The 19803-nt window shown below is 41.8% G+C and overlaps 1 protein-coding gene across 1 annotated transcript in view; it reads right to left on the minus strand.

Moving 5' to 3' along the window:
* The window catches only part of CC2D2B (coiled-coil and C2 domain containing 2B), a 117930-nt gene that overhangs the window by 12272 nt on the left and 85855 nt on the right, over positions 1-19803 (minus strand). The window contains exons 19-25 of the mRNA XM_030570320.1: positions 19576-19672; positions 15750-15848; positions 11882-12061; positions 11521-11724; positions 11161-11250; positions 10557-10670; positions 9497-9631 (exon numbers count right to left, since the gene is read on the minus strand). Coding sequence (XP_030426180.1) covers positions 9497-9631; positions 10557-10670; positions 11161-11250; positions 11521-11724; positions 11882-12061; positions 15750-15848; positions 19576-19672 — 919 coding nt within the window. The remainder of the gene's footprint in view (positions 1-9496; positions 9632-10556; positions 10671-11160; positions 11251-11520; positions 11725-11881; positions 12062-15749; positions 15849-19575; positions 19673-19803) is intronic.

Genomic DNA, 19803 nt, shown 5'->3' on the forward strand with positions numbered 1-19803 from the left:
TAGCAATGCAAGATACTCTCCAAATGGATCTTGGGTTGCATCTGTTAGGAAATAGTTTTGGTTAAAAAAAAAGGTGTGTGATTTGATTCAAGTGGAATTTGGAGGGAACCTATGAGATGAATTCAGGGTGTCTCAGAGACACCTTATCCTTGCAGAAACTGTGTAGGAAGGATTCACCATAAGGCCCCCAAACTCATCTACTTTTCTGGTGGAGGTAACCGTCTTTAGGAAAGCCACTTTTATAGATAAATGGAGAAGGGATAAAGAGGCCAAAGGTTCACATCAGTGATTCATGAGCACTGGGAGTACCAGATTAAAGTTCCAAATAGATGTGGGTTTCAATATCAGGGCCGCCCAGAGGATTCAGGGGGCCTGGGGTCTTCGGTGGCAGGGGGCCCCTACTTTAGCAGTAATTTGGCGGCAGGGGGGTCCTTCAGCCCCAGGGTGGAAGGACCCCCCGCCGCCGAAGACCTGGAGCGGAAGAAGCTCCAGGTGCCGGGCCCCATGAGAGTTTTCTCAGGCCCCCAGAGCGAGTGAACGACCTCACTCCAGGAGCCCTGAAAAACGCTTGTGGTGGCCCCATGCTGGGCCCGGAGCCTGGGACAAATTGCTCCCCCCCTCTGGGCGGCCCTGTTCAATACTGGAGAAAAAGTTCTGGTGAGACCTTTCAGAAACATCATGGTCACAGGGTGGATAAAGACTGAGCAGTTCTCCACTGGAGGAAGGAAGGCGTTAATCACCAGCAGACATACACGCAACAAGCTAAGGAACAGACCTGATGTCTTTAACGAACCAAAAGATCGTCAAAGACGGTTGGATCCCCAAGTTCTCTGGAGATAGTGATGATGCTGGCACCAGATGGAAAACTTCCATTTAGCTGTATAACATTTTCTTGTAGATATTTTCCTGCTGTTATGGAGGACAGTTTGAGCCTCTTCAGAGGATGACCTCTCTGTGTCCATTGTCCATCCAAATACCAGGCTGTGAGGTGGAAGACTATTGGCTGGGAATAGTTCAGCCTGCCCTCATTCTGCAGGTTCAGAAATGGCTCAATGACTATGCATGGATGTGAAACCATCTGGGAATTGCTGGTAAAACAAAACTGTCTTGGCCACCAGGGAGCCACTAGGATTATTGATACTCTGTCCTGCTTGGACAGGAGTCAGCAAACAGAGCTGTAAACAGGGGAGTTTGAGTGGAACTTCTGTTGGAGGAGAAGGTATTTGTAAGCTATTTGTATTTATAGTTGTATTTGTATGTGTAGAGGCTGGTAGGGGCAGTGTGCTGGGAGAGAAGCTGAGCCCTGATTAAGAGGCAGAGCTTCTCTGACTAGGGGTCCTATAAAGGTAGGTAGCCAGCCAGTCAGGCAGCAGCACAGGAGCCAGCAAACAGAGCTGTAAACGGGGAGTTTGCAAGGGGAGTTTGGGGGGCAAGACTAAGAGAGGCAGGCAGAGGAACAGACAGGCTAATGAAAGAAGTGTGTGGTGTTCTATCAGTATTTTGGTGCTCTTTGGGGGTTTGTTTTGCTGTGGATGGTGGTGTTGTGGTTTGGTTTGTTTCCCAGGTTTACAGGATTTATGTGAGAAGCCTATGACAGATACAGAGGCAGCTGTGGTAGTGCCCCAAGCAGTGGAAGACACAATGAAGATGACTGGATGCTGAAGCTGCGGCAGGTAAATAATCCTGGAGGGGGTACCCGAAAAGAGCTTCGTCTGCATGAAGTGCCACCTGATAGAGCTGATGGAAGATGCAGGTGGAAACTCTGGTTGAGTTTAGAAGGGGATTCGAGCAGATGATGGAGCAAAGACATGAGGAGTCTGACGGGAAAAGCTCAGACTTGAGGATGGAAGCAGGACCAAAGAACTCTGAGGGGAGACTGCTGGGTGAGGAAAGTTGATAGTGGAAGAGAACCAGGCAGAGGAAAAGACGGGCTAGTGAAGGAGAAATAGAGCTCAGGAACAGGTTTGCGGAGTTGGAAAATGAAGAAGAGGCACAGCAGGTGGTTGCTGAAGGTGAGAGGGCAAGGAAGAAGAGAAAAACAGCTAGTCCTATAGGAAGAGGGGAAAAGTCAATGGAGATAACACTACCAAATATGAGCCCCAGGAGGATACGGGATGGGTTGCAGAGGACTCCAAAGGTGAATAGAAATCGAGAGGACTTGCAGCCAGAGGGAACAGGGGATAGACTGGAGAATCGCACCATCACTAGGAGAAGGCAGGTCTATGTGACTGGGGACTCCTTACTGAGAAGGATAGACAGACCTGTAACCAGAGCTGATCCACAGAACAGAAGGGTGTGCTGTCTGCCAGGTTCTAAGATATGGGATGTAGACCTGAGGCTGAAGAAGAACCTAATGTGAGCAGGAAAGAATCAGCTGATTGTCCTTCATGTGGGAACAAATGATATGGCTAGATTCTCGCTGGAACATATCATGGGAGACTATGCCAGGCTGGGGAAGATGCTTAAGGAAATCGAGGCTCAGGTGATCTTCAGTGGGATTCTACCTGTTTCCAGAGAAGGGCAACAAAGGTGTGACAAGATTATGATGATCAACAGATGGCTCAGGCAGTGGTGCTATAAGGAGGGTTTTGGGATGTATGGCCACTGGGAGGCATTCATGGACAGAGGACTGTTCTCTCGGGATGGACTTCACCTGAGTAGGCAAGGAAATAGACGTCTAGGATGGAGGCTGGCACAACTGATGAAGAGAGCTTTAAAATAGGAATTGGGGAGAGGTGGTTGGGAGATGTCCAGGTTATCTCCATCCCGGATTTTAACATTGAGAGGGAAGAAAATGAAGTAAGAAAGGATACAGCTGTGGGTAGGAGAAGAGGACATGAGGAGGAAGGGTAGTGTAGATACCAGTCTAATAGGTGATACTGGGCGTAGAATGTCTGGGCCTAATCAGGTAAAGAATGTGAGTGAAACCAAACAGCAAAAATTAAGATGTTTGTACACCAATGTGAGGAGCCTGTGTAACAAAATGGTGGAACTAGAGTTACTGGTGCAGTAAGTGAAACCGGATATTATAGGGATAACAGAAACATGGTGGAATAGTAGTCGTGACTGGAGTACAGGTATTGAAAGCTAAGTGCTGTTTAGGAAAGACAGAAATAAAGGCAAAGGTGGTAGTGTAGCACTGTATATCAATGATGAGGTAAACTGTAAAGAAATAAGAAGGGATGGAATGGATAAGACAGAGTCTGTCTGGGCAAAAATCACATTGGGAAAGAAAGCTTCTATTAGAGCCTCCCCTGGGATAGTGCTTGGGGTGTGCTATAGACCACCAGGATCTGATTTGGATATGGATAGAGACCTCTTTAATGTTTTTAATGAAGTAAATACTAATGGGAATTGTGTGATCATGGGATTTAACTTCCCAGATATAGACTGGAGGACAAGTGCTGGTAATAATAATAGGGCTCTGATATTCCTGGATGCGATAGCTGATGGATTCCTTCACCAAGTAGTTGCTGAACCAACAAGAGGGGATGCTATTTTAGATTTAGTTTTGGTGAGTAGTGAGGACCTCATAGAAGAAATGGTTGTAACGGACAACCTTGGTTCGAGAAATCAGCAGCTAATTCAGTTTAAACTAAATGGAAGCATAAATAAAAAATAGATCTGTGACTAGGGTTTTTGATTTCAAAAGGGCTAACTTTAAAAATTTAAGGAAATTAGTTAGAGAAGTGGATTGGAGAGAAGAACTTGGGGATCTAAAAGGTGGAAGAGGCCTGGAATTACTTTAAGTCAAAGTTGCAGAAACTGTCGGAAGCCTGCATCTCAAGAAAGGGGAAAAAAATTCATAGGCAAGAGTTGTAGACCAAGCTGGATGAGTAAGCAGTTCAGAGAGGTGATTAAGAAAAAGCAGAAAGCCTACAAAGAATGGAAGATGGCAGTGATTAGCAAGGAAAGCTACCTTATTGAGGTTAGAACATGTAGGGATAAAGTGAGAAAGGACAAAAGCCATGTAGAGTTGGACCTTGCAAAGGGAATTAAAACCAATAGTAAAAGGTTCTACAGACATATAAATAAGAAGAAAACAAAGAAAGAAGTGGACTGCTAAACACTGAGGATGGAGTGGAGGTTAAGGATAATCTAGGCATGGCCCAATATCTAAACAAATACTTTGCCTCAGTCTTTAATGAGGAGCTTAAGGATATGGTAGGATGACAAATGGGAATGAGGATATGGAGGTAGATATTATCACATCCAAGGTAGAAGCCAAACACGAACAGTTTAATGGGACTAAATCGGGGGACACAGATAATCTTCATCCAAGAATATTAAAGGAACTGGCACATGAAATTGCAAGCCTATTATCAAGAATTTTTAATGAATCTGTAAACTCAGGGGTTGTACCATATGACTGGAGAACTGCTAACATAGTTCCTATCTTTAAAAAAGGAAAAAATAGTGATCTCGGCAAGTACAGGCCTGTTAGTTTGACATCTGTAGTATGCAAGGTCTTGGAAAAATTTTGAAGGAGAAAGTAGTTAAGGACATTGAGGTCAATGGTAATTGGGACAAAATACAGCATGGTTTTGCAAAAGGTAGATTGTGCCAAACCAACCTGATATCCTTCTTTGAGAAGGTATCAGATTTTTTTATACAAAGGAAACGCAGTCGATCTAATTTACTTTGATTTCAGTAAGGCATTTGATATGGTTCCACATGGGGAATTATTAACTAAATTGGAAAGATAGGGATCAATATGAAAATTAAAAGATGGATAAGGAACTGGTTAAAGGGGAGACTACAACGGGTCGTACTGAAAGGTGAACTGTCAGGCTGGAGGGAGGTTACTAGTGGAGTTCCTCAGGGATCGGTTTTGGTGACCAATCTTATTTAATCTTTTTATTGCTGACCTTGGCACAAAAAGTGGGAATGTGCTAATAAAGTTTGCAGATGACACAAAGCTGGGAAGTATTGCCAATACAGAGAAGGACCGGGATTTCATACAGGAAGATCTGGATGACCTCGTAAACTGGAGTAACAGTAATAGGACGAAATTTAATAGTGAAAAGTGCAAGGTCATGCATTTGGGGATTAATAACAAGAACTATTGTTATAAGCTGGAGATGCATCAGTTGGAAGTAAAGAGGAGGAGAAGGACTTCGGAGTATTGGTTGATCACAGGATGACTGAGCAGCCAATGTGATATGGCAGTGAAAAAAGCTAATGAGGTCTTGGGATGAATCAGGCAAGGTATTTCAGTGGAGATAAGGAGGTGTTAGTACCATTACACAAGGCACGAGTGAGACCTCATCTGGAATACTGTGTGCAGTTCTGGTTTCCCATGTTTAAGAAGGATGAATTCAAACTGGAACAGGTACAGAGAAGGGCTACTTGGATGATCCGAGGAATAGAAAACCCATCTTATGAAAGGAGACTCACAGAGCTCGGCTTGTTTAGCCTAACCAAAACAAGGCTGAGGGGAGATATGATTGTTCTCTATAAATATATCAGAGGAATAAATACCAGGGAGGGAGATTTGAGCTCAGTACCAATGTGGACACAAGAACAAACAGATATAAACTGGCCATCAGGAAGTTTAGACTTGAAATTAGATGAAAGTTTCTAGCCATCAGAGGAGTGAAGTTCTGGAACAGCCTTCCAAGAGGAGTAGTGGGGGCAAAAGAGTTCTCTGGCTTCAAGACTAAGCTTGATAAGTTTATGGAGAGGATAGTATGATGGGATAGCCTAATGTTGGCAATTAATTCATCTTTGACTATTAGCGGTAAATATGGCCAATGGCCTGTGATGGGATGTTAGATGGGGTGGGATCTGAGTTACTACAAAGAATTCTTCCCTGGCTGTCTGGCTGGTGATCTTGCCCACATGCTCAGGCTTTAGCTAATTGCCATATCTGGGGTCGGGAAGGAATTTTCCTCCAGGGCAGACTGGCAGAGGCCCTGGGGGGTTTTCGCCTTCCTCTGCAGTGTGGGGCACAGGTCACGTGCTGGAAGGTTCTCTGCACTTTGAAGTCTTCAAACCATGATTTGAGGACTTCAATGGCTCAGACATAGGTTTGATACAGGAGTGGGTAGGTGAGAGTCTGTGGTCTGCCTTGTGCAGGAGGTCAGGCTAGATGATGGCCCCTGCTGATCTTAAAGTCTATGATTCTAGGATTCCTCAGGATTCAAGGTATGAGAGGAAAGTGTGGAAAAGGAGAGGCTACTTATGCTATGCAGTAACTTAAATTCTTCAAGATGTGTGTCCTTGTGGGTGCTCCACTTCAGCTGTGCCTTCACCCCATGAGCCTTTGACTGGAGATTTTTGCTAGTAGTCCCCATTCATCCCACACGTGTCCTACACGTCCTCGTCCCTTGCACAGAGGATATGTAGGACTATGTGGTAGAACCATCTTCAGTTCCTTCTCCACCACTAAGTCCCACAGAGGAAACTCCAAAGCAGAAAGGAAAGATTGGGGGTAGTGGAGCACCCACAGGACACACATCTCAAAGAACTCCAGTTACTGCACAAGCTGAGTTACCTTCCTTCTTCTTTGAGTAACGTCCCTATGCATCCTTGACTTCAGGTGACTTCCAAGCAGTATACTCAACAGAAGAAGCAAGCTTCAGAGCTGAGTCTAATACTAGTGACAAAACTGTGTTCCCAAGAGGAGCATCTGATCTAGAAGAATGAACCAACATATAGTGCTCGGAGAATATATGTACTGAAAACCAATTTGCAGCTTTGCAGATCTCAAAAATGGGAACATTTTTGAGTAATGCCATAGAAGTAGAAAGTAATCTCACGGTGTAGGCCAATACCACAGAGGGAGGTTGTAAATCGTCGGATTTATAGACAGAAATAATACATTCAAAAATCCACCTAGAGAGCCTCTGGGAGGAAACTGTGGATCCTTTGGACCTGTCAGCAACTGACACAGTTTTGGAGATTCTCTCAATGATCTGGTTCTGTCCAAATAAAAAGGCTAGCTCCCTCCTGACATCTAAGATATGGAAGCCAGCTTTTTCCCTGGTCTGATGTGGTTCTGGGAAGAAAATTGGGAAATGTGTGACCTAACTGATATGAAATTCAAATGATAACAGGTAAAAATTTTGGAAGTGGACATGAAACTTTGTCCTTGAAAAACACTGTAATGCGAGGGTCTGCCAATTGTTTTAGCAGAAGTGATAGCCCCAAACAAGGTTGTTTTCATGGATAGATGAAGGAGGGAATAAGTGGCCATCGCTTTGAAAGGGAGTTTCAAATGACATCCAAGAAAAAAGTTTAAAGTTTAAATCCCATACAGGGATGGGTTCTCTAATGTGAATGAAAAAATTTCTTAATCACTTAATGAATCTTGCAGCGGTGGGCTGAGCAAACACTGAGAATCCCTCAACCAGGCAATGAAAGGTAGCAGGTGAACCCTCAGGGAACTCATATAATCCTGGACTTTTTGGATTCCAGTAGACAGTCAAGGACAGCAGAGAATGAAGAAGAAGCAGACCGAAGATGTCACTGAATACACCCATGTGGAAACCTTTTCCACTTTTGCAAGTAAGTATTTCATGTAGACCTTTTCCTACTATTTAAAAATACCTTCTGTACCTCTGCAGAACAGGAGTGTACTCCTGTGAACCACTGAGTAACCAAGCCTTGAGGCAAAGAATTCCCAGGTTAGGATGGAGAGTCTGCCCAGCATCAAGAGAGAAGGCTGGGAATGGATGGAAGGCTCATCGCCAGACAAACGGCAAGGCAAAGGGTACCAGCCCTCTGTGGGAATATTGGATTTAACAGCATTATCTTGACTTTGTCTTGCTTGATCTTATATACCATTTTCAAAACCAGCGGCATTGGAGGAAGTGCACAGAGAAGGCCTCTTGTCCGCAGAACAAGGAAAGCACCTCCCCCAGTCAGGGAGGATCTATAAACCATCCACAGAGCAAAACTCTTTGCAATTTCTGTTGATAACAATGGCAACGAGATCCACTTCTAGAACTTCGCAAGTCAGAAAAATGTGCTTGAGAGTCTGAGAATCCAACTCCCATTTGTAATTCTGGGAGTTGAGCCTGCTGAGGTCATCACCCATAGTATTTTGTATACCCAGGAAGTAGACTGCCAAGATTAGGATGCAGTTGGCTACACATCAGCTCCATAGCTTTATTCCTTTGGCAAAAAGAGAAGGGAATCTCTCCCCCCACACACAACTTGACAGTTGATATAAAACATGCAGGCTACATTGTCTGTCATGATTTTTGTGGATCTGTTCCTAATTAAAGGCAAGAAATGGATACTGGCATTCCTAACTGCCCTCAGCTCCAAGAGGTTGAGGAGTAACTGTGTCTCATGGGTAGATCATTCGCCCTGAATGGTGTGGATCCCTAAATTTGGCCACCAGACATGCATCTGTTATTATGCTGATGGAAGGGGAAGGTTGGATGAATGGCACATCCGTACAGACGTTGTCCGGGTCTTTCCACCAATTGAGAGTCTTCTACTTGAGGGACTGACACCAGCTTTTTCAGGCTGTTTGAGATATGAACTGTTCTGAGCCAGAGAAGCAACAAAGGCATAACGTGGCACGTTGAGTCAGAGAGGTACAAGCTGCCATGTGTCCGATTAACTGAAGGCAATTTTTTGTTGATGTCTGTGGACTGATTTGAATTTTTGATACAAGCTTTGTTAATGTCATGAACCTGTCCATGGGAAGGTAAAAAAAGGTCTGGCTGATACTGCATCTAAGGAGGCCTCTAGGAACTCTATACTCTGCACCAGTCTCAGAATGGATTTCCTCATGTTCAGCTGTAGTCCTAATCTATGGAACAAAAACATTGCTGTCTTTATGGTGCAGAGGAACTACCGAAGAACCCATTCCTGCAATGGGTATTACTTGAGATGCTAAGTGCTCTTGCCTCTCGCTGAAGTCAAGATTTGAGGGCATTAAGAACACTGGAAGATCAGACCCATACTTTAAGAATCTGCAGTACAGATCTGAAGTGTTTAGCATACTCCAAAATAAAATAAAATAATGCTCTTAAAGAAACAATACACTTTCATGTAGCAGTCTGCAAACTGCTTTATACACTCCTACGTACATTATCTGAAGTTGTTCTTATCCCATGGTTTATCATGGTAGTAATATTCTTCCTCTCTATTTAATTATTGAAAATTTAAAGAGATAACATAATTAATATATCCTATTCCCCACCACCATTGTGGAAGGTGGTGCAGATGAAACATATGATGCAGAATCATAACAAAATGTTGGGGATCTCACAGATTCAGTCATACTAAAATACAAGATAGCATCTAAAGATCTGAGTAGAACCTTATTAGTTTCTATACAGTAGTAACATACTGAATACTAGTTAGCTAGCAAAGCAGCAAAGTTTTTCTGTCTCTAAAATGATATAAATATCCTGAATCCTATTCTTTGTAAATTCTACATTACTTTATTTGATCCCTTAATATATGGCCTAATACTTGGTCAATAACTAACATGACACTATTCCTTGTCTCTTTTGATTTAATTTTACATACTTACGTTTTCCCTATTGATTAGGCAGTCAACACTCTGTAAGGGACAAAATGTATCAAACTGTTTATAACACTGTCCATTCAAGGGATTCCAAAGGAAATATTCTTCATTTTCATGAGTTAATACATATGCCACTTTCCCCTACCAACAAAAAGTAGATGTCATCAATTTTATATATATAATATCTATACACGCAATTCCAATGAAGAAAGTAAAATGAGCTTCCAATATTTACTTTTCCTCAGCCTTTTACAAACAGTTTATTTTTCTTTAGTGAAAGGTGTCAGGCTGACATCCCAACAGACTGTAGTCTTCTGTTTATTGAAAGTGCAGCAAGGGCAAGTTTACCCAATGCTGCCTCATGAATATTTCTCTATATTTGAAAATAGGGTCTAATCTCACAAGCCTCACTCACATAGATATTCACAGATATGAATGCTGTGACCAGATTAGGAGAGACTGAAAAGAATGGGGCTGTTTAAAGAGGAGATGAACGAAGAGGACACACTAGAGATATGTAAAACAACAAATGTAATAGATAAGGCAAACAGGGTGGTGTCATATTTAATTCTTCTCATCATAAGAATAGGGGGACATTCAGTGAAAACGAAAAGCAACAAATTTAAAACTGAATCAATACTTTTACATCACACATAATTAAGCTGTGGAACTCATTTTCACCGATGTCATTGAAGCCAAGAGCCTAGTAGGATTCTCAGAGGATTAAATGTTTACTTAGACGATGAAATCATCCAGGCTGCAAACCAACCTCTAACTAATGGGGAGCTAGGAAGGAATGTCCGTTAAGGAAAACTACTCCATAGTTGTCCACAATGGGCTTTAATGCACCTTCCTCTTAGAAAGTGGCATTCGTCACTGTGGAAGACAGGATGTTGGACTAGATGCACCATTGGTCTGATATGGCATGACAATCCTGATCTTTCCAATATATTTGTCTTGGTATGTTATTGACTATTTTATTCTCGTTAGCACATTGCATTGTTTATGCAGTTGTGGGGGATGAAACCAATGAAGATTTAAACATTTTTTAAATTATGGCACTTACTTCTAACATTGATGTTCCCAACACTATCCATGCTTTTTTCCCAAAATACAGAAGGTAGTTACACAGAAGCACTGCATGCTCTTCTTTATTTCCAACAGCCAAATTGATGCAATGCTAAATACAAAATGGTAAATAATAAGCTATTTACTAGAAATGTTATGCTGTCATCTCCCCATCTAGTCATAGAATGCAGAGCAGAAGCCAAGGAGATTGCCAATGACAGCACACTCCTCAGAAAGCTGTCTATTGGTGGAAGAGGGACACAGAGATAACATAGGTATATCTGGACTCTGAAGGTTTTGGAGACAGCCTTGCCTCCTATGTAAACCCCCCTACTCCCACCCTACTCACTGAGGGAGGATTTCTCACAAAATCCACAGGATTCAGCTTGTGAAGTTTCCTGAGAGCTCATTCCCCTTTTTATGGATTTGACTGGGCTAAAGGATGACATGAGGCTTAATCTGTGGTTGACAAGTAGTCAAGATTTGGCTTTTTGCTCTGTAAACCAAAATATTTTTCATGCAGAATTTTAATGCACATAAAACGTATTACTTCAACAATCTATTAACTCATCTACATCTATTATTTAATATATGATTATTACCTCTGATGTCATCCAAATATCAACATCAGCATTTTCATCCAATGTATCAGATATACAAGGAATTAAAGACACAAATTGAGAAATAAGATCCTGTAAATGAAATAGAAATATACGTAAATACTAGGGCACACATGTCATAAATATCTACTGAATAGATCTCAATTTTGGATTATTCAAAAATATAAAACTACAGTTAATCTAAGTTTCTTGCTATCAAGAATTACTAATGTAATAAATATTAACTTCTATAGCAGCTACAGAGAAAAAATGTGAATTATAATAGCAATTCAGGAATGTCAAAGACTGATTTCAACAGTTCTGAATTTCTTACTGTATGATAGAAAATAAACTCATACTTACAAAAGTTGCATTAGGATCATCAAGATACATATCTACTAGCAGCTGTGGTGGATTTAGTGCCCTAAAATATTTTGTAACTAAAATATTTCGTCCTTCATTATCAAAAACAGAGGTTATTATTCTTCTTTTTGGAAATTTTGCCTTGCAATTTTTTTTAAAAATGCATGCTCTTTGCAAAAGTGTTTCATCTTCATGATCTGCAAACTAGAATCATAATTACAGTTACAATGTTAATATAATTTCAAAGACTGACTTTAAAATATAAAATACCCCAAAAGAATTACCATTTGCTTTAAGAAACAAATTTACCCTACTCTGAAAGTCTTCATGTTGATGATGCATATTAATTATAAATCCTAACCTTATCGGATTCTAAATCATTTTCAACAGAAGATAGCTGAGGTTCAATCGTAGCAAAGATGGTTAAAAAGGTATATTCTTTTAAATTCTGTCCACAATATTCTTTAGGAGATACACAGGGCCTGCTCCAAGTGTAGCCAAGCAAAACTGGTGGCGTATTTACTTGAAATGTACCACAGATCTGTGAACATATTTAGATGATTATATTAGGTAAAAATAAACAAACAAACTTCAGTGCAAGAGATGTTATAACAAAATATAAAGGTCATAACGATCCAAATTACATCATGTGCAATAAAAGGAAATAAATGTAATTTTTATGCGTTTTTCACAGAGATTCCACTCGCTAGATTCTGGGTAAGGGTAACAATCCTCTAATTTTAAACAGGAGAACCTTTTGGGGGATTCTAAAGGAAGTCATACCCTGTATCAAGTTAAAGAACACATGGGTGCCTCTACCTGGGGAAACAGTCTTACACCATGAATGCAGACTTCAGTCTCAGGAAAATATACAGTGGAATTTAGAACACCACACTTAACCTAATAGCAGCAATGCTTAAAATCTAAGGAGTTAGGAGAACATCAAACGTGGGTGAAAAAAATCATATAGAAGTTGTGCAGTTCATTTTAAATTGTTCAAACAGCAGAAGACTGTAAAAATGGTTTCCCTCCTCCCACACCTCTCCCGGGCTACCCCCCATTTGTGTGATGAATTAATAAAGTATGCATGAATTTGAAACAACAGTGATTTTATTGCCTCTGCAAGCAGTGATCAAAGCGGGTAGGGGAGGGAGGTTTGCTTACAGGGAAGTAGAGTGAACCAAAGGGGCAGGTTTTCATCAAGGAGAAACAAAGGAGAAACTTTTACACCCTAGCCTGGTCAGTCATGACACTGGTTTTCAAAGCTTTTCTGATGCGCAGCATGCCCTACTGTGCTCTTCTAACTGCCCTGGTTCTGGCTGCACATAATCAGCAGCCAGGCGATTTGCCTCAACCTCCCACCCCCTTACTCTCACAGATAATGTGGAGCATATAGCAAGCAGTAATAATGATGGGAATATTGGTTTTGCTGAGGTCTAACCAAGTCAGTAAACTGCACCAGCGCACTTTTAAATGTCCAAATGCATATTCTACCACCATTCCGCACTTGCTCAGACTATAGTGGAACAGTTCCTAACAACTGTCCAGGGTGCCTGTGTATGACTTCATAAACCATGGCATTAAGGGGTAGGCTGGGTCCCCAAGGATAACTATAGGTATTTCAACATCCCCGATGGTTATTTTCTGATCTGGAAAGTAAGCCCCTTTCTCCAGCTGTTCAAACAGATCAGAGTTCCTGAAGATGCGAGTATCATGTACGTTTCCCAGCCATCCCACGTTGATGTTGGTGAATCATCTCTTGTGATTCACCAGTGCTTGCAGCACCACTGAAAAGTACCCCTTTCAGTTTATGTACTGGCTGCCTTGGTGCTCCGGTCCCAAGATAGGGATATGTGTTCCGTCTAACACCCCATCACAGTTAGGGAATCCAATTGCAGAAAAGCCATCCAACTATGACCTACACATTTCCCAGAGTCACTACCCTTGATAGCAGCAGCTCAGTGATCGCGTTGGCTGCTTGGATCACAGCAGCCCCCACAGTAGATTTGCCCACTCCGAATTGATTCCCGACTGACCGGTAGCTGTCTGGCGTTGCAAGCTTCCAGAGGGCTATTGCCACTCACTTGTGAACTGTGAGGGCTGCTCTCATCTTGGTATTCTTGCAATTCAGGGCAGGGGAAAGCAAGTCACAAAGTTTCATGAAAGTGCCCTTATGCATGCAAAAATTTTACAGCCTTTGGGAATCATCCCAGACCTGCAATACTATGCAGTCCCACCAATCTGTACTTGTTTCCCAGGCCCAGAATCGGCATTCCATGGCATGAACCTGCTCCATTACCATCATGATGTCCAAATTATCAGGGCTCATGCTTTGAGATAAGTCTGTGTCGATGTCCTCATCACTCTCATACCCACACTGCCATCGCCTCCTCGCTTGCTGTTGAAGCTGCATATATTGCAGGATAATGTGTGTGGTGTTTACAGTGCTCATCACTGCTACAGTGATCTGAGCAGGTTCCATGCTTGCCGTGGTATGGCGTCTGCATGGAAAAAAGGCACGAAACGATTTTCTGCAGTTGCTCTCATGGAGGAACGGATGACTGACAACATGGCTTACAGGATTGGCTTACAGGGAATTAAAATCAACAAAGGGGGTGGGTTTGCATCAAGGAGAAAAACACACAACTGTCACACTGAAGCCTGGTCAGTCATGAAACTGGTTTTCAAAGCCTCTGTGATGTGCAGCACGCCTTGCTGTGCTCTTCTAATCGCAAACAGCCTAGTCAGCAAACAGCGTCAGTGAGCTTTTAAATGTCCAAAGGCACATTCTATTACCATTATGCACTTGCTCAGCTTATAGTTGAACTGCTCCTTACTACTGTCCAGGCTTCATGAGCCATGGGAGCAAGGGGTAGGAGCAATCGCGTGGTGCTGCCAGCTGGGAAAGCAGCCTGAGGCAAAAGCCTCCAGCTCGCATGATATTCCAGGCAGGACTGAATCTCCATTAGACAAAACTTAAAGAAGAGAATGACCTGGAGTCACTTCCATTTATGTCCAGGAGCCCCTGACCGACCTCACCGAGGCTGGCCAGGAGCACGCATGTCTGCCCAGGCTCCCCCAACCGATCTCACTAAGGCCAGCCAGGAGCACCCATGTCTGCCCAGGCACCACCAACCGACCTCACTGAGGTCGGCCAGGAGCAACCAGGAGACAGCAGCAGACAGTGCAATATGGCTGCTAACTGTCTTTGCTAACTTGCAAAGGCAAGGAGCTGTGTAGCAATGCAGTACCGCATCTGTCAGCAGCACTCAGGAGATGTACGGTGACAGTAAGCTGAGCGGGCTCCATGCTTGCCATGGTATGACGTCTGCATGAGTAACCCAGGAAAAAAGGCAAGAAATGATTTTTTGCCATTGCTTTCACGGGGGTGGGGGCTGATGACATGTACCCAGAACCACGCATGCCAATGTTTTTGCCCCATCAGGCATTGGGAGCTCAATCCAGAATTCCAATGGGCAGTGGTGAACTGTGGGATAGCTACCACAGTGCAACGCTCCGAAAGTCGACACTAGCCTTGGTACTGTGGACGCACACCACTGACTTAATGCACTTAGTGGGAACACACACAACTGACTGTATCAAATTGATTTCTAAAACATCAACTTCTATTAAATTGACCTAATTTCGTAGTGTAGACATACCCTCTGTCTCTCCCCTTTACTACTATGGCATTTTCCTATAGTCCTCTCAAGCAATAACAAGGTCTTATTTTCCTTGGGTCAGCAAAAGAGTCTACAGCTTGACTAAGATTAGCCGAGTGCTCTGGCTGAATCCTCCATTCTCCTTGGAACTTCCTGTTTGGCTCTTGCAAACTTCCGTGCAGTTTCCCCTCAGCCTTTTACTTTCCCTCCCCCTATGGAAAAGCAGTTTCTGAACAGATAGGCTTTCACTGCTGTGGCAAATGGAGTCAAAACCAGTGCTCTTATGAAAAGATTTTGGAAGAAGTTTGTGTCTTGGAATTGCTATTACAAATTAGATTGTATTTTTGATCTCCCTTGACTATGCAGGGAAAGATTAGCTGTGTTCGCAAACAAATGGTAGAGTCCACAGGAGTTACACAATGATAAAAAATGTATTCTTTCTAATGTATGCAGATCATTGCTATCGACAATGTAAAATTTTAAAATCTTGCTTTCACCAAAAGAAAAAGCTCTTAAGGGTTTGTGCTGATACAACAGAAGGTTTTAAAATGCTTTTATTATAATTACCTTTGATTGTTCCAGAAGAGCAGAGAAAGGAAAAGTAACTGATCCAAACCAGTTCTTTCTTATATACGAGTGGCCACTGCAACCCTTAAGACAAGTATCCTATTGAAATACATAGTCAGGGTTAGCTGTAGTTGAGAGAGAGAGAGAGAGAGAGAGAGAGAGTGTGTGTGTGTGTGTGTGTCTCTTAGCTGACACTGATTCCATAACCTTTGGAAGCTTATTAGCATATACACACACATCTATATCTATATTTATATATGTTTTCAATTGTGGCTGTGGTAACAAAAGGCAATCAATACCAAGCTGAACAGACTTAACAAGGTGTTCATAGAACCAATGAGCTGCTCATAACAAACTGAATCTGTTCAACAAATAAATCCATATTTTCTCAAAATGCAATGCTTTCACAATAAAATCCAGCGGGGCTTTTTAAACTTTCCCATTATCTGTGAACTAGAAGACTTATGGGCTCAATCCACAACTATGTCCAGTTTACTGTCAACACAGCTAAAGAAAGAAGGGAAGAAAGATCGACTTTCCCAGCTGCACCAAAATGTCCACCGACATAACTTAGAGCACCCTAAGGACTGCTCTAAATTATGCTGGCAGTAACCGTCCCATGGAGACTACTGTACCAGATGTAGATCAGAAAGAATGCTTTGTGGTCTGCCCAACTCCAACCCTTTCCTTGCTGGAGTATATCTTCCCCGACCACATCCAGAAAGCAGGCGAACAGGCAGTGTGCAGCTGCCTATTTTGGCACTACACCATGTAAGGACTCCCCATTGTTAGTTGCCATTTGAATAGACTGGGGAATAGTGATGTGGGTGTGGAGAAGGTGGTTGCTGTCATCCAGACTGAAAATGATGAGGACTTTGGCAAGGGTTTCAGCTGAGCAAGACAGAAAGAAAAGATCAGATCTTAGAAATGTTATGAAGGAAGAAGCGATAGGATTTTGATACAGCCTGGAAATAGGGTGAAAGGAAAGGAGAGACATGAAAATGATGCTCAGTTTGCGGGATGCTAATTCTCTGCTTCATTTCCAATGTCTTTATGCCCCTTCTTCCCAGCATTCAACACTCTCCATCCAGCAGTTAATTCAGAAGATAAATATATTAAACAGATGAGTAAATGACTTAATCAGCTAGTTTCTTGTATGTGTCACAGAAGAAGTGGGAATAATTTTCTTAAATTATTACAGTTTAACAAATCTATAGCTCACTGAGACTCTAGCATGCAAGCAAATATTGCACTGCCTTTGTGCCACCAAAGTCAGCACTATACATGCTGATACAGGGGGCCACACTAGCACAACTACTTACAGGAATGGGGCCTGTAGATGAGCTAACAAGGAAGTAATCAGACAGTTAGCAGTGTGACTATTTGTTCTTAAATACAGTACATCTGACAGTTAAACATTTTCTTATTAGCAATTCCATTTCTGATGACAAAACTGTCTATGATAACAACATCTGGAGCATTGCACTGGCTCACGTTACAGGAAATGGCTTAAAGAATTTCACTGTGATAAAAAATTGCTAACTGCTCAAAAACCAGATACATCTTATTATCAAGAGTATATAAACTAATTGTTTATACCAGAGGTCCTATTTTCTAAATATACTGCATTTCTCAAGAATCCACCCAAATGTTATTGCCTTCAAAGGCAACAATAAAAAGAACATTTTACAGGAGCAGGATGTTCTATAGAAAATCTCCATATGAAATGAGCCATAATGTATAAGGTATATTCACTGTCCATTAGAGTAAAAGTTTAAGTAGTAGTCAATGAATCATAAATTTCGGCATGTTTCCTGTCTTAATAAAACAATACATGAAACCATTAAGCTGTTGATGAAAAATGTATGTGTTGCATAAAAATAATTTTGTAATATAGGAGAATTGGAGAAGGTTCAGAAGAGAGCCACAAGAATAAATTCAAAGTCAGAAAAACGTGTCTTCTAGTGAGAGACTTAAGAAGTTCAATTTATTTAAGCTTATTACAGAGAAAGTTAAGACATGATTCAGTGATGTAATGGAATAAAAGAAGTGGATAAACTAACAAGCTAAACTCCATATTACCCAAATGAGGAAGTGATAAATTCCATTTACCTGTCTTTACCCTTATCATGAGTTGATCACACCCTATAACATCTAAGGATTCTAAACAGAGAGAAGATACTAGTGGGCTCCTTAAGCTAGCAGACAGAAATATAACAAGAGCCAATGGTTAGAAGATGAAGCCAGAGAAATTCTACCTGGAAATAAGATGCAAAAATGTAACAGTGGAAATAATTAACCATTGGAACAAGTTACCAGTGGCTGAGGAATATTCCCCTTCACTTGAGGACTAAAACGAAATGTTATGTCTTTCTAAAATATACACTCTAGCTCAAAAAGAAGTTATAGTTTTTGTTATGCAGGTAGTCAACATAGAGTAAGGCTAGTCAAAAAAAAATTATAAAAAACTATTAACTAAAACAATTTTTTTCACACAAGCATCTGCTTTCCATGGAAATTTTTGACTTTTTATTGAATAACCAAACACCCAGAAATAGAAAAATTTCTGCCAAAAGAGAAAAAATTTAATTTAGAAACATTGATACAGTATCTCATAGAAGCTGTGGTTCAATTGCTTCATGCCTCCATTCTCCACTATGGGTTGGGTTCTTCAGCCAGACTACACCTCCCATGAGGCATTACGGATGGAGATTCCCATGATGCACTATGATAGTTCAACAAGGGGCCCCACAACAAGTTGTGGGAGATGTTGTCTGCCAAAAAGGCCAGCCCATAAAGGAGAATGGTGGACTGAGGCACCCAAACTACAAACTCAATGAGGCATCACTGTGGCATTTCTGAATCAAAATGTTCAGTTTTCAACTCTTCAACAAAATGTTTTTCTTTTTCTTTCTTTCTTGGAAATAAAAAACATTTTCCACATCTGCTATAGTTTAGATGATCATTATGGACTCTTCTACTTAAAATCTATTAGGAGAATTCATAGGCCTTTACAAATGCCTGTAAGCAAGCAGACTCACCCCTGTGGCACCTCCTGCTGGTTGTCTCAGGGAATTAGCTCTCCAGCCATTGGAGCGCCCTCTGCAGGCCAGTGTCCTGCTACCGCTTGGCCCCCATGTCCCTCCCAGACTCCAGTGCCCCGTTATCTGGGGTGCTTCCCCCTGGCAGTAACTCCTCACTCTCAGGGTCTCCCCTCCCCAGGAACCCCCAACCCCCTAATCCCACCTTGTCTCAGCCGGTGGCTACTGCCAGTCAGCAATGAGCCTCCGCTTCCTGGGGCAGACTGCAGTATAACAGCCTGTCATCACAGGCAAAGCGGTAGGACTTGCTGTCTTCCTCTACCACCCAGTACCTCAGGGGTGGGCCTAGGACCAGGCTCTGCAGCCTGGGGAGTAGCCAGGCTGGAGCTCCCCTGCTCCTCTTCTTCAGCCCTGCTTCACTCCCAGTACCTTTGTTACCGACAGCCAGGCCCTGCTCCCTCCAAGACTGGAGAGAGCTACTCTAGCTCCAAGCTAGCAGCCTTTTATAAGGACCTGCTGTGCTCTGTTTGGGGTGTGGTCCCAGCTGGGCTTTTCCTTACAGCTCCAGCCCTCTCCCAGGGCTGGAGTGGGTAACAGTGGTTGTCTGTGACATTTTTAGTATGCTTTTAATTAAAGTAAAAACTGAATTTATTCAAAATTAAAAAACAATAGTACATATAGCTTCTTTTGCTAAGAAAAGAAGTTGAGATATGTACATGGTTATAGTTTTCAAACTTCAAAAAAATGTAATAAAAAAATCAATTATTGTGTTTTATACAATTTACCTCATGTTTTTCCACCCTAACTTCATCAAAAATGTTGACATATATATTGTCTTTTATTTTAGACAGTCCTGAAAAGCTATAATCATGTCCTGGTGATCTGTAATTAAGAACAGAATCTTTTAGTTTTAATCGGATATTGTATATCAGAGAGCTTTATCATTTTTTAAAAAAAACAACACAATAACTTCTGGCAATAATTTACTCAAATATTACAAAACCATAAACATT

This window comes from Gopherus evgoodei, chromosome 7 (assembly GCF_007399415.2).
Source record: "Gopherus evgoodei ecotype Sinaloan lineage chromosome 7, rGopEvg1_v1.p, whole genome shotgun sequence".
In the NCBI taxonomy this organism is placed as follows: domain Eukaryota; kingdom Metazoa; phylum Chordata; order Testudines; family Testudinidae; genus Gopherus; species Gopherus evgoodei.